The following is a 16,534-nucleotide window of genomic DNA, read 5'->3' on the forward strand; positions in this document are numbered from 1 at the left end:
GTTTTTTGGGGCAGGAGGACCAGCAAACGATTTATTATCACCCTTCATAGCGGGGGTTATTACGTTTTAAACAGCATTGGTTGAGGGTTCCTGGCTTAGAGTATGTGAATCAAACACGAGCACTCACTTCCCTTTAAATGTTTTTGTATTTTTGGGGCAGTATGACCAGCAGACGCTTTAACATTGTGCTTCATCTCGGGGGTTGCGTATTGTAAGGGCAGGATTTTATATAGTTTCAATTCTTATTGCATTCCTACGTTCTTTTGTGCACATATAATCCCTTAATCAATACAATTAAATTGCTGTTTCAAAAAGAAATGCAGGAAAACTGCGCATCCTTCCACATATAACAGCTCGTCAGAAGTAGTAAGCGCTATATAAATGCAATTAAAATATATGTAATAGGTAACAGCAGTTCGATGTAATTGAGTACCACCCGCACGATTTATGTACTCTGCCCTCAAACACACGTTTTAATGGAAAAAGTACGGCAGTCCATTTTTTTAATCCACAAAGCAGAATCTCTTGTATTTTAGCCATTAAACCATGGCTCAATTACACTAAGTTCAGCCAGAGGCTCCTGTATGAGGTATTATTCACCTGTGGACAAACTATCAAAGGGTTAATAAAAGAAGCATTGGCATAGCCAATAGGTCTCGCCTTTGGTACCTTATAAGTGCGTAGTTATCCAGCACAATATCCTTGGTGCAACAACATCAACTGTTGCACAGCTAAACACTTATAAGGTCCAAAAGGCGAGACCTATTGGCTATGCCAATGCTTGTTTTTCAAGGTGGAGGGCATTGCCGTGGGAGTAGCTATGCTAGTGTCATACAAAGAACCATCACGGTGTTTGGAAATGACACACCGAGCGGAAACTCCTTGAATCGGCGCTGCTAATCAAATCGCAGCCATGATCCAATGCTGGAAGGAGAGGCACAGTAGGACTGTTCCCCTATCTGACATGGCCGACAGTGGCGAAGACAGAGAGACGCAAAGCTTCACAACAGTTCAGTATGTTCTTAATAGACAAGGTCCCACGAACATTCAGCGGAGGACTGCTTAACGTCTTTAACAAGGAGCAGGACCACGATAAATTTAATTTACCAATGCTGTGTTTGTATTTATTGACTGATGCCAAGGGACTCCAGGGAGCTGAGGAAGAGACGCTTGCACACCATGTGCTTGAAAACATTGTGCAAGCTAGCATGTTCTTATTCTTCAATTGCCAACGTAGCCCAATGAAAAGTAATACTGGAAACCAGAGGAACAGAATTTATTAATTACCCCAGATTTTGTAATAGGCTAGGACTGAACTCTCAAGTCAAACTGTATTGCAACACATGCACATTGTCTCAACTAGGCCCCTTATGGTGCAGAGATCAGTCTGCAAGTTACCATGGATCTGGTAATTTCACATCAGGGATCTTATAATTTCACAGCAGGGATCAAGTGATTTCACACCAGGGATCAGACAATTTCACACCAGGGATAAAGTGCTTACACACCAGGGATCAAGTGATTTCATGCAAGAAGTTCAGTGATTTCATGCCTGGGATAAAGTGATTTCACGGTCTAGATCAGCTAATTTCATGCAAGAGATCGGGTTATATGACGGAAAGCAACTTGTATTAAAAATAACTGCAATACATTTTTGTTTTCGCCCAGCTCCCACTGCATATTGAATATTTGTTTTCATAATATACCAAAACGCTATTAAATATTGAGTGCATTTAAAAAGCCATTAGAAACATTAATTTACCAAATTCTTTTGAAAGGCAAATTTGTTTGAAACAAGTGAACTCCAGTTGTGTGCCTGTCATATGAAAGGTATCAATTTGCCGAATAGGTGCAACGTGGTTCATGCTTTTTCAACAACTCTCTACACACCTACTGTTGTGGTGATGTTTGTTACAGCACTAAAGTAATACCCAATGCATGTCTCCAGGTGTCCCACTGATCTACGTGGCACTCCATGGCCTGCTCTGAGTGGCGAAGCCAACCATGCGGCTCTTGGCAAAACCGCTGCGTAGACTCACCCTACAGGAATACCCAGGGGACCAGCAGGCTGCATACTTTACACATACTGACAAAGATTAAATGCCTGGCTTTGTGCTTAGAGTGAATCCTTTGTGCGCTTAGCACAAAGGTGTATTATGTGGGTATCAAACCAGATTGCGTAAGGTACTTATTTGATTTAGAAGTCCTGTGTAGGGAACAAAGACACTGTAGGATAGTATGTCTTGTTTCGACTCGCGCCAAGAGATATTTCCTAATTCAAATGATAGCGATGGCTTTCAGAGATGGCAACAGCAGTTGGGTAAGTGCAAATGTGCAGGAATAGAATTCGCACCTTCTAAGGATACAACTGAGGTTCAGTTGTTCCATTTAATTCTATTGAACAGCAGTAACCTTTCCATAAGAAACGTTTTACCACCGATCTTGGCGATATAGAAATCGGCATGCAAGAATGATAGACTTCTTAGTGCTTCTGATCCTCACGTCACCAAGATCCAGTTGCCTCTGCACCCAAGCACATGAAATGTATTATTTGTCTAAATATATTGCTTTCCACTGATAACAAGTTACGGGTATGTTATGGTTCTTACCTCAGAAAAGGAAGTCATGGAAAAATATAGAAATTCCAGTAAAAACTTTAGCTGGAGGAACATTATATTGATGATGTAAAACCTAAAAACACTGAAATTTGCCAGTTATAATAAGCAACACAACCATAGTTCCTACTCAATCCATTGATTGATACCTCAAATATAATTTCACAAATGGCTTCATCGATGACATAAAAGGTTATCCCTTATATCATATCAACATTGACAACATCAGCAATATCTCAAGAGGTGCTTAATGCCTCTAAATCCCAGAATCCACTGGGCTCAATTTTCACCGAGCAGTGACTGGCTACTACAAGCCCTGAGTTGAGTGCGAAAGGACGGGCTGGGAGTTTTGTTGCCGCAGGGCTCCTGAGTCAGGCCTACCTTTCAGCCAGAATCCCTGCTCAACGTCCATATCGGCTTTGAACATCCATAGATACCCCTAGCCCATCAGTTCAACAGGCCTAGCTATTTGAATGCCTATTGCACTCAGGATGACGGACCTGGTCTTCAGACTCACAGAACCATAGCTGTCTATAACCAAACTATAAAATATAAAACTTGAATAATGCACTCAGGTGCCTGAGGTGGAACACTGCAACCCTCTGGGCAGGTGGGGAGGGGAGACCTTGTGCTGCATTGCCGGGAAGCTCTTTTTGGTCAAATGGTACTTCTCACACCAAAAAGGAGAGGGGATCGGTTGAAGTTTCAGACATTTTCAACATGTTTTGGAAGTATCTCCAACATGCATGAACAAGGTGTTGCACCGCTCCACACCTACAACCTGAACATACTGCCAGTGCTTGGGCTGCAGTGTGGACCCTCACTACCCCTCCTCCCTCAGGATTCAGGTTTTTCCGCCCACCATCCCTAGAGAAAAGGTACCAGATGGGGAGGGGGGGGTGTTATTAGTGTGTTTTGGGGAGTTCTGGAGAAGTCTTCAGTTTTAGCCATATGACAATGTTGGGCGATGTTAGAAGGGATCTTGTGGAGTGCATGGTAATGGTTTTGTTCTGTCCAACTACGTTTTTTCTTACAGGTATCGATAAGGTGTCGTATGTATTGTATTGTGATGGGTGAGGTCATGACTGATGGGTTTATTTTAGGCATCCTTTTAGACCAAATTAAAAACGGCATCACAGGACCCTCCAAGGGGTGCTGGCAGCAAGTCAAAGGAGGTTGCAGGGGCGCGGGGGCAGTCGCTGACATGCGGTCCTTACCTAGCAATCACCCATACAGGTGCTGTAGTTGGGCTAGCGCTTGCCCTTGGGGTCAGGAATTTGGGTGTAAGGGGTGCCCGAGGAATGTATCCTAGCGGATAAATGGATCCCTTGTACAGGAACATCCCAGTATGGGAGGTAGGTGGGTGGAGTCCTCCCATAAGGAGGGAGCCGCTCAGGTTCTATGTTATTGGACAAGGGGTTTGAAAGGAAGCAACACTTCTACCATTCATGATCTCACTCGTAAACAATTTGATTCAACGGATGCATAGGAACAATCTTAGTTATGGATAGGTAACTCCTATGTACTAACATCTCTGTTAAGGCTAGGACTCCATCTCTGTCAGCAAAGCTGTAAAAATGTTGGGTTACTGTGCATATTATTTCAGAAACACCAGATCCAGGCAGCGGTGAATAATCCTGCAGCTTAACACGGGTAATGCTGTGCCCTGTAGAGTGCGGTTGCTTTCTCCTGCATTTGGGACCTCTTCTCACCAAAGTTTCTGTTGGTTTTACCCTATCAAACTGTGTCTGTGTCATATGCTGGTACACATGCTGTGCTTTACCACCATGGAAACATCAGTGGAACACAACACAATGAGTCCTCCTGCTGCCGTAAGGGCTGAACAGTCGATCTACAACTTACGATGGCAAAAAGAGGTCTTGAGTTGCCTAGAAGCAAACTGAGCAACAAATAGAACAAACTGCATGGAAGCAGATGAAGACTCCGTGAATAAGGCCAGCCTTTTCAGAGGTTACCATTGCAACCATCTCTGCTGATGTCATCTGTGCTTTCACTGCTTTTTCTTGCCTCCTGATCCTCAACGTGTTCCCCTGTGGACTGTCTACTTTCCCTCAGATGCTTTATGCATTTACAATTTCTGATTTTCAACCCTTCTCCTCATGCTTGCTGTGCTACTGATGACTCGCTGAAACTGACCAGGTTGGTAGAACTCACCTCCATCTCTACTCTTATGGACACTGGCGTGACTCACGACTCGGTGGCATATTTTGGGCTATACACAATTCTCTTCCTACATTTGAAAAATAATAACGAAGAGACGCACCAATTCTCATTTAGATTCTGCTCAGTACTTTCCCTCTTTCTAATAAACTTTACCCACTTTTCAGACTCTCTGCAATTCGCCTTAGGATTCTTTCTTGCCTATCCGTTAAAATCGAAGGCTTAATCCCCCACAAAGCTAATGCAGCATGTTTCCAACTACTGCTATATACAAGATACAAGCCATTTAACCAAGACGATACAACTAATCAAGAGTTCACTATTCAGTAGGATGAACTATCACAATGGGCTTCTAGTGGGCCTCCCCAACACTGCTTCACTCCATTTAACAAGGTCATACACTATGCACCCGAGCGCTGTGCAACTGATCCAAGAATACCACCACCTTAAGGTACCACCACCAAGACAACTGACTTGCCACAGAGAACCAAGACTAGGGCTCAACACTTATTTTCAAAGCTATAAATAGTCTGGCGCCAGACTTATCCCGGTACCCACCTGCTTGAAACCTACGATCCACCAAACTCAGTCAGGCACCTACACCTTAATTGCCAGGAACCACTTCCGGGTTCAGATCGTTCTACCTTCGAGGACTTCTGTATTGAAACGCCTTAACTCCTGCCATTCAAACCACCTCTCTCTGCATGAATTCTAAACAGCTCTGAAATATAATATTCTGAAACATGAAGAAAGAGGGGGGGATTACTCACACACTATACCCGTATATGGATATCTGTCTGGTCTACTACCTAGTAGTATGTCTAAATTAAAATCTGGTCGCTTCCCCCATTCTCAGCGACCCAACTAGCGCAATTAACCAACTGAACAACTGCCATTTTCTATGCCACCAAGATGGCAGTTAAAACATTTCTGAGAGAAATGTTGCTGCTTCTTAAATAAATAAAAATAAATAAAATCAACTGGTCTGTCAGTGGCTAAAACCACTGACACGCAGTCTCGCCAATAGGCAGGTAAGGCACGCGCTGCCGTCCAGACAATTACAAAGCTAATGGAAGTTGGCATTCAAAATCCGGGCCTCACCAGCACAGTGCAGCCGCCCAGAGCTCAACCCCGACTGAAATGAATTAATAAAAATGTACGCAATATCATGGGGGGTAAAATAGCACTGGTGGTTTGCCGGATCCCTTTACCTTCTATGAAAGGTGTTAAGTCTCGGGACTTTTTTTCTTTTCTTTTTTAACACTTAAGCACGACACAATATACCATCACAGAAATACGTTTACGAGCCTCTGTACCAAATTATGACCTGTCTCGAGGCTGTGGAGAGACACGGACCGTCTCAGCCTTGGACAGGAGGAAACTGGGCAGTGTGAGAGGAGGGACAAGGCAGGTGACGGAGAAGAGGCCCTTTGCAGACCTCACTCCAGCCTGGCGGGTCAAGGTGGCTGCTGAAGAAACAAACCCGAGTGTATCACGCAAGCCATATATGTTAGAACCCGACAGGACCAGCTCCACTCTTGGGGGCATATGTAGGTAGCCGTTTGCGATTCGCAAACGCCGAAATTCGGCGAATTTCGGCGTTTGCGAATCGCAAACGGCGTTTTGATATAGGTGCCACTTAGCAAAATAAGGTATCGCAACAATTGCGATTACTTATTTTGCTTATACCATTTAAGGAATCGCAATTTTGCGACCTTAAATGCTATGTAGGGGTGCTTTAAAAATTGCGATTTTTGCATAAGGAATCGCAAAATACCACCTACTTCAAGTAGATGGTATTTTGCAAATTCATTAAAAAATGCATTTTAAAAAAAATTCTAAGTGCCATGTGGCGCACAGACATGCCCTTAGGGCATGTATGTGCGCCACATGTACTTACAGGCACATTCCAAGGGTGCAACAGGTGTCCTTTGGACACCCTGGCACCCTTGGAATTGCGATTCTCAAATTGCGATTTTCTCATAGAAAATCGCAATTTGAGAATGTATCCCCCCATTCATTCCTATCGGCCTCTTAGCCCATAGGAATTAATTGGACACTCATTCCTTAATTGCAATTCGCAATTTGCTAATCGCAATTAAGGAATGTTAGAGATTCACAAACAAAACTGCGAATTTTTACCTACATTCCATTTTGCTATTCTCAAATAGCGATTCCTTAAAAATCGCTATTTGGGAATCGCAAAATGGAAATTACCTACATATGCCCCTAGGTGACAAAATCTATTACCAACACTGAGCTGGACGAAAATAATGACTGTAATCTTAAACGCATAGACGCACAGACTATAATAAAGCTTAACAACTTGAAGAAGTTATTGCTCAGAGATGTATGGGGGTCTGGAAGAGGACAGAAAACAAAGGCAGCCTGGTAAACCGAACCCCCAATTTATTCTAAACTGAAAGCAGGAGAGGCCGAGAGTTAGAAACGAAAATTATAATTCTCAGGGGAAACGGGAAACATTTTAGGATAGCAGATCAGGAAACATGTTTCATGTTCAAAACCAGGAAACAGCAAGATTAGTTTTGTCTTGTGCCCGACACATCGTGAAATCTGGAGTTGTGGCGCTGGGAAATAAAGGGGGAACATCTGGGCACCGTATGCCGTCAAAGGCTCAGTTTCTACGCTCCACATTTTTATTATTATTACTTACTATGGCGTTGGGCCACCCCTTAGGCCTCATCGACGTCAAATCATGTCAACAATACATTAATGAGCACAGCCCAAAACGACTCCGTGGTTGCCGGACCTCTTTGAAAGCCATTGTTTTCAATGTCACGTTTAGTGGCATTGTAGCCACGAGAGTGCTCTGGCGTTTGCTTAGAATTCTTTAATGCAAAGAGAGTGCACCCCATTGAACTAGTGTACATTGACAGCTTTTTTTGTTCTATTTTGGGGGAAAAATCCTCGATAAAAGACTGTGTGGTTGAATGACGAGAACAGGAGATATTGTATTCTGTATGTGACTCAACACTGACATCCGCAATTTTGTCTTTACTTACCTAGCATCACCTATACCTACTGGGAGCTGGATGTGACATCAGAAGACAAGAACCACAGAACATCAAATTACTGCACAGATTCAGGGTCAAGAGGCAACAGCTGAAAAACATAGCCATAGGGACAGTCAGGCCATGCCCCCGCCCCCTTGTTCTACCCACACTTGTCTCATAGAAAACACTTCATAGTCAGGTCTCCAGCTTTACCTTTAGTTACTCAAAACAAGTTTTTTAGGTCGAGCCTGCGCAGCGCATGCGCAGCTCTGCGGCATGCTGTATTGGAGTATGGAATAGAAGCCCGCCACTCTCCGTCCATATTTGTCATTGGCTGGTGTCATTGCCCTTCGTAAATGCTGGCTTCTGATTCGTTAATAGACTTGTTAGTCCCTCCTTAGTAGCGCTGTGTCCTCATTTGTAACCTCCCATGAGGACTAGCCCTTTTACTTCTGTTGTTACATGGTATGTCTCATTTAGTCTACAAGCACTATTTTATTTAATGAGTTTCTCCTACTGCAGGCAAGACATACTTTCCTGCACCATTCAGCGCGCCATGCGTGCTTTCACAATGCCTTTTATTTATGTGTTAATTAGCAAAACAGATAAATAAAAGGCATTGTCATTTACAATGCCAATAGCTTAAACTCTCGCAAATGCGAGACCTATTGCATTGCAAATGCTTGTCTTTGTACCATCGGAGTTGCTGTAACTGGTAAACAGTAATATGATCACCTCTCCTTGAGGTTAATAAAAAACATTGACCAATAACCTGCAATAACAATATTGCAGGGGTTTCAGTTTTGTACTCATGACATATGGCAGTATTAAAAGGATGGCTGGCTCCCTTAACTGCTGAAACATGAAATTACTCCAATGCAAAGAATTGCTGGAAATGAGTATCTCCTGTTACAAAATGACGTTACTCATGAAACAAGATCACTACACCATGCTCAAACCAATGTGCGCTTTGCCAAACATGTATAGTGATGGAAGCACTCTTTGTCCGAGTAGGGTACACAAACCTTCATCTAACTTACAAATGCATGAGCTTTTTCATAGTGGCACGTTTGTGCCATTATAATAAAAACATAACACCAGCAGAGGTTCACTCAACGCCTCGTAAGCGGTATATAAATGCAATCTAAACACACTGAACAACATGTTCTTATTATGTCATACAAGAGAGAAAGAGAAAACCTTCCAGCAGCAAACATGGGAATGGTTTGTGTCGGGCACTCGAGAAACAAAAGTGTTGCAAATCCTAACTCTTTGCATTTTACGTACATTGGAGGCCAAGCTTTGCAATGGTTCAATTTAAAACATTCAGATAATTAAGATCCTCCATGAATGGGAACGAGCGGTTATCTAGTCTTGAACTGAAGTAACAAGCTTTTCTGGATTAATGCCACCTGTATGAACAGTGAAAACCAGTTTAATTGACTCAAGCCTCTAAGCACATGCAAATACATACAAGTACAGTTGTGTACATTATTCAGACGTCCATGTATTCTCAGATTCTTTCTTTCTCTAATCAATACCCTCTGCCAGGCAACACGTGTTTCGTCAATAGGAAATTTACCCCACGACTTCCTCAGGGCTGCTTCGAATAAGTCAAATATCTAGTCGGGATAAAATCTGTTCCAGATGAGGTCCAATTCAAGTGACACAACATGATACGAGAGTCGAACACTCTCCAATCCACAATGTTCAAGTAAGTCCGCTTCGTTCGTATCGGTGTTTGCTCGTAGTATAACTCGATCTCGTATAATCATTCGGGGCAAGTGCAACCCTTAGGAAGTTGTGGGGGGAATTTCCCAATGGTGAAACACGTGTTGGCTGGCAAAGGGTATTACTGAATAAATACAGAAAGAAACTGAGAATACATTTACGTCTGGATAATTTACACTACTGTTCTTGTACATGTTTGCCCGTGCGTTAGAGACTTGTGTCAATTATTGTAACCTTCTGGTTTAAGGGATGTAGTTCTGACATTCCTCCTCTTTTACGCACTGCACAATATTTGTGTTCATGCTCAAATATTTGTGCATTGTGTTTTTGAGTGCTTAGTCTCCCTTATTCGCCTCCCAGCTTAAACTAAAGGAAAACCAGCTTTACTTCTGCAGGTGAAAATCAGGAATGCGAATAAGTTACCGATGTGACTGTGGATAACAACTAGTGGAATGCGTAGAGCTAAGATGGCTCACCAGAATTCACCTACAGGTCCAGAACTCAACAAGAGGGCACCTCATGCCAGTAGAAAAGGAACTTGTTTGAACATTGGAGAGAAACACCTTCTTGCACGACATCATTAGTAAAAGAGGTGACTCATCACACCCGAAACAATTTGTCAAATCCATTCAACTACCCTTTACACACCCTCTTTGGTAAAATGGTGGCCATGAGCAACAGGAGATAGACTTCTTCATGCACTAAGTCACTGGGCCCTAATTGCTGTGGGTTAGACTTTCATTTTCATCTGACGATTAATGTCTGCCCAACCGCCTTCTTTACGTGTAAGGACCTGAAGATGATGATCTCAAACGCTCATGACGGAGTATGTAGCGCTCAAAGAATGACCTTGAGATTGCGCTAGTTAGAAGATTCAAAAGATTCTCCTTGCGACAAAGGCTGATGACTGGAGTGGGCCAGGATATCCTTAATGGAATCGCAGTAGTTGTTGGCAATGATCAGAAGGAGGCTGTAGCTGTGTTTCCATAGCGATGCATTAGGAGACAACTACCATCCCAATAGTTTATGGAAACGGGAAGATTATAATCAGTGATAGGCAATGTTGGGGGCCTGGTTTAGGAGTAGTGTTTTCTAAGAGAACCATTAAGCCAATTACCACACTTCTCTGGTGTACAGGTAAACTTCATTATTTGTTCAGAGTTAAAGGAAGGGTAAGTTGGAAGCAGACAAGTAGAATGGTAGCATGCTGCAAACAATCATCAAAGCATCAACTGCATTTGAAACCACGACTAGATAACTTGAAAATACATGGTGTAGCTTATAATTGTGGATAGTAGCTATGCAAAGAAGTTCCAGCCAGGTGTCTTCTTAATTACTTGTATAATTTTGTATATTGGCACTCAAATTCCTGCCTTTTCCTCCTCTTTTCACGAGTACTCTCCCACGCACCTTCCTTTTCACTCACTATTGAGCAACTTTAGTAAAAGAAAGAGTATTGTACGAATGTATTTGATAGCTAAATTCATTATAAAATCATGAATTTATTAGCATTTCAAGTGTGTGTTATTAAATTTTAGGGTACTAATGAAAAACATTTCCGTTGGGACCAACTGTACTTTGTATCGTTATTTATCCCGCTCTACGGTTTACTGGGTTTCCACATTGTTTTGTAATGGCATCTGAAACCTCAGCAGAGGAAATATTCTATGCAAAGCACAAATATCAAGATAAATATGTATGTTTTCATAGACAGCCTCACTCTAATCACAGAGAAGTGGGGATTATTCCAAATATGGGAACCGAAGACAGTCTTCGTTGTTGTTTGACTGTGAAACTCAATGGATGCCATAAAGTCTACTGATGGGCTGAACTTCCACGAAAATTTGAACCCTAAAAGGTCAACATGGCTAAAGTGATAGTTCCTCCGCTGCTCCAGCAGACAGACCAAACTTTGGCTTACTACTGTAGAATGGCGTGCACTAAACCAATAACTATGTTTTGCTCTACCATCTGAACATTGATGCCAAGATTACATCTCAAAAAAAGTAGTGCCTGGCATTTAAGGGGCAAAATAAGTCTACTGAACCTGTCTCCCATCCTGGCAAACTATTGAAATATTTGTAATGCTTCAAAGGGGTAATTATTCAAGTCTTCAGAAAATAGTAAGTCCACCTGGTGACAGGCTCAATGACAGGATACAAGTTGTCCAACTGTAACTTTTTACGAAGAATGTATGGGTTGGGTCAAAGGATGGGAAAATAAAAAATGTATCAGTGAAAACCTGAAGCTTACTTCTGCTATCAAACAACCTCAATTGTGCTAAATCCTAGAATTCCTAAGTATCTAGGAAGAGTCTGAGAGGACTTCTAGAGAAGAGGAAAGGGTAGCATAAGAAGGTACAGATGTCTAGCATGTTTTACAACATTTTCCATACAGTATCCCAACTTCATGGCGGTGCCCAGGTGCTATGATAGAGTAACTATTCCATCCAGGGAAGGTACTGGTTAGGGATACGGAAGCCACCATATCTATCTTAGTTTGAAAGCAATGTCCTGAATTCCAAATTACAGGAAATCGAGACCTTCGGGAGAGAAACCTAACATGTTCTCTTTCCGCTGGAGTACATATGTGTTAAAAGCTGGGGAGATACGCTAACTCAAATAAGTGCATGTGGATGCTTCAGGCCACATACTTAGGGCCAGATTTATAGTTTCACAGACAGGTACTCCGTTGCATCGCCAACAGCCCAAAGAATAAGGGCCATTGAAAGTAAGTTATCTGACAGTCTTCCTTATTAGAGTGGGTGGTCAGATTTTTACTGTCCATCACTGCCAGGAATATTCTGGTGGTGAGGAACAGTAAAATATTTTTTAGAAATACCCACACACCAAGGGAGGCAACTTTCATGGTGTTTGGACCATTAGTTTAGTATTCCAAAAACAAACTGCCACTTTGGAAGTTTGACTTTAAAAAGTAGATAGTTTAAAAAGTTTGGGGTAAGTGTTCGTCACCAATGACGGTCGCACACCAAAAACATTTAAATTGGCTTTGTATGAACCCACCTTTACTCCATCTGCAAAACTCTAGATCAAGCCCTTAGAGCTAAAAGTGACATTATGGTAAGCGACCACCAGTTTTGCACTGACACGTTATTTCATCAGTGGTAGTGGTCGTGGAAGCGGTTGATCCCACAAAAATTAAGATCCACAACTTTGCCCTGTTGGTGCTGGTTCAGAACAGAGGACCTGTGTTGTACTCTACTCCTCACAGTGACTCCATGCGCCTTGACTTTAGCTGCAGTTGTTGACAAGTCGCACAAAAAAGCAGCTGACCAAATGCTGCCAACTTGAGGAATAACCAGGTTTCTTCTCTTGGTTCTCCGCGAGCCTAGCATTTCCATGTATACACTTGCCCATGATAATATCTGTCTTTTCTGCGGAAGGAGAGGTCTGGAAGATTGATCGTGTGTAGATCTGAACAGGTTTGTAAGGCTTTCAGCAGCTGCAGTAGCACTTATTTGTTGAGTCCTATGGGCCGTACTGCATTAGTAAGGTTTATCAGAGTCCTACACATAATAGGGAGGGTATCTTAAGCCAGATGTACGGTTAACACATAGCCAGATCTTCAGGGCTAAGGATCACGCCTGTTGTTCTTTAAATCAATAAGCATGTCATATGAGAGGTTTGACATGCGGATTTTTGAACCACCATTCATGTCTAGGTCTTGTACTTGACAGGAGGAGGAACATTAGCATGAGGGTCTATGCATTCAGAGGCGGGCTGCCACTTGAAAGGTATACTCTCTTTGATGGGTTAGGAGGCGGAGGACTCCTGAAGGCTTCACCTCAATGATTCAGGTCGCTCACTTCAGATTCTGCATGATACAAAAAACAAATCGACAACAGAGGAATAAAACAGAGCTGGGTATGTGACTCTAAATGGAGGGGCATATATGAAGGCAAATGAGACGTTCCTACTCCTTATCCAGAGAGACACCGCAAAAGGGGTCTTACTTCTCTGCACAGGGGTACAGAATGAGGTCTTCAAGGGTTTATGACATTTTGGGACAGGATGGTGGAGGTTATCACAGTGGTGACTGACAGGTCTTTGGCCAGGACCCCAGGTGAATGCCTGCTGTGATGGTTCCGTAGGCTATTAAAACATTCCACTACTAGAGGACAGAATGTTCTAACAAATAAAACAAAGGTCTCAGTGAAATCCCCTCGTTCTCCATGAGGCATCTGTTCACATCAACAGCTGTGAACAACAAAAATTGGAATGTTGAAGTTCCAGGCTTTTACCAGCCATTTGAAGCCCGGAGCACTCCATTGCCTTCAATGGAGCTCCTAACATTGCAATATTGAAACTGGTCTTTACGTACAAATGCAATAATGATTTTTGATGTGAGCTCCAATGAAGAGTGGCTCAGGGCCAACCATGACTGGTGTAGGTCTTCTGCTCTGACATTCCAATGTAACTCATTCTTTTTCTCTCGGTTCATTTCAGAACTTTCTATGCTCCCGGATTGGGATGTTCTCATTCCATTCCATTCTAGTCCTTCTGTCTCTGGCTGTTAACGTTGCTAAAGGCACTCTCCCTTTATATGGCCCTCAGCAGCGTGTTATGCAACAGTAACCGCAGCGTTGCTCCTGGTTATGGTGGTTTTTCCTGAGGACTCTACAAGCAGATTCATAGCAACAGACATTTTCACCAATTTTCAAATCGCACCGGGAGGCAAAAGTTGTGACTATTTCCAGAGGGTAGATCCCGCCACACAAGCCTGTATCCATCCTTGTAAATCAGCTTACACTTAAAAGTAGCCGAGGAAGCTCCTGCTATGAAATATAATCTGTACCACTAGGTATTACAGTGAATTGCAATTCATTTCTATCCCTAAGGATCATTACACATGCCTCATGGTACCTATGTGTATTTGGGCTGCTAACCAATGAAACCTTCCCTTGGATAGTCCCCAACTGGATATTCCTGAAATCACGCAGAAATCTAAACTCAAGTTCCCATGTTCCAGTCTGGAACTAACCTAGAACCCAACCTTATGAACTCTATCCGAGCTAGCACTACATGGGACATCCGATACAGAGGATGACCTGCATCGGTCAGGACAGCAGTCGGTGATTTTTTACGGCATGAACGATACATTGGTTCTACTAGTCTTTCTCTGTACGAGATCCTGAAGACCCTCAGAGCAGTCCCATCAGTTTTACTTCCCTACAAGGGGTTCGGTCTGAGATGAGAAGGCTGCACCAACACTTTCCATTAGCCTAGAGGCCTGGCGGGTCCCGAGAGCCCAATCTGGGTATGAGCTGTGCCGCAACGATCCCATCAGCACAACAGAATGAGGCTCTGCTCTTTTTCCATGCAGTGCATACTAAAGGACTTCAAATACCACTCATAATTAATTTTTCCCCATGCATCTTATAGGAGATCAGAGAGAGGCTTCACATCCATGCTCTCCAAGGGCTTATGCATGAGATCTGTGTGTGGCTGGCCCATGCATTACCTTTAATTTACAGCAGGCAAGGGTAGAGCTAGAATAGCGATCAAAAAACAAATCTTAACTTTCCTGTGAACTAGCCATCAGGAAGAAAAACCATCAGCTTCATTCCTGTGAACTAGCCATCAGGAAGTAAAACCATCAGCTTCCTTCTCTCGGTTGAGGATTAGCAAGACATCAAAGGGAAGATCGTCCAGTCGTCACATGATTAGACCCACCAAGCAGTGGCGGGCGGGGACCCTGACACTGGATGGGCATATAGGGGGCCGAGAGACAATCCCCATTGGGGCCAAAAAAATATTTTAAAAAAATGTAAATGTACTCTGTGTTCCGCTCTCCTCCATGCTTTCTTCTGGCACCAGCGTGACGGCACCCCATGGAGCCTCAGGCAACCCCCTTCTGCAAATCCTGATGATGCTCTCATGCAGCAGATGAGCAGCATGGGAGCAGCGGCAGGATTGGCTAGAGCGGGCTGCCTCAACGATCCAGCAGGCACAGGAGGCCTGTGCCTGCTCTCCACCCAGATGTCTGAGACAGCTAAGTGGAGAGGTTTACACTGCATATGCCAGGTTGGCCATCACATGACAGCCGGTAAAGTGACGCGCGCAATGTAAACTGGTGGAGTGAGCCCCACTCCACTGACGCCAGTCGGCAGCAAAGCCCCGCCCTCGAACACTGCTCTGGCTGGGAGCAATGACATATAAAACGGTAATTCATTTTATTACTGTTGTATTTTTCAATTTTGCTGCACTGGCAGCAGGGGGGGGCGACGCTCCTTTGCCCTAATGGGGGGCCAGCACTGCCATTGAACCAGAGGGAGCACTGCAACCCTATGCGTTTTGGGTCCCTTTTAGAAGACACAGAACAGCCACACCCAACCCCCTCCTCCACGACAATGTAGCTTCTAGTAGGGCACAACAATGCCAGGTTTTAGGTCCAGAATCGCCCTCTTTCTTCTGCACTCTTGGTAAACCAACTACTTTTCCTTAGCCTTGAAGAAATATTGTTGATTGGTACCTGAACAGCAGACGGTGTCACCCTGGGGTCAAAGATCCGCAGCTGCTTGTCCTGTTGGAATAAAAAAGAATGAATAAGTGAACGTAAGGCTACACAGAATAAGGCACCAAACCACATACACCTACCTTGTACCAGGGTAAAAGTCAGGGCTTTAAGTGGGCCGAGTCTCACCGGGTCTGAGCACCAGCAGTTTTTTTAAAGGGGCCTCGAACGGGTCTCTATCGGGCTCTGTTTTGTGCCCTGGCACAGGCGGTCTGTTTTTTCCCGGACTGCAGTGACATCAGGCACATCGATGTGCGCTGCACACTTCTCACTAGTGGAGAAGTTAGGGCATGACGTCATGCCAGGTGAGCGTTGTTGTAGGGGAAGGAAAATTCTTTAAAGGGTCATTTTCTCTCTGAATTTCCCTTCTCTTTTTGAAACTCAGGAGCAGCAACATCGTCCTGGTGTCACCAGGGCTTTAAGTGGAAGCGTTTTCAATATTATACACAAGCCATAGTT

At 43.5% G+C, this 16,534-nt stretch overlaps 1 protein-coding gene across 1 annotated transcript in view; it reads right to left on the reverse strand.

Moving 5' to 3' along the window:
- CORO7 (coronin 7) overlaps positions 1-16,534 on the reverse strand; it is a 996,081-nt gene that overhangs the window by 767,381 nt on the left and 212,166 nt on the right. The window contains exon 7 of the mRNA XM_078663134.1: positions 16,034-16,084. Coding sequence (XP_078519260.1) covers positions 16,034-16,084 — 51 coding nt within the window. The remainder of the gene's footprint in view (positions 1-16,033; positions 16,085-16,534) is intronic.

Source organism: Lissotriton helveticus, chromosome 10, assembly GCF_964261635.1.
Source record: "Lissotriton helveticus chromosome 10, aLisHel1.1, whole genome shotgun sequence".
Taxonomy (NCBI): Eukaryota; Metazoa; Chordata; class Amphibia; order Caudata; family Salamandridae; genus Lissotriton; species Lissotriton helveticus.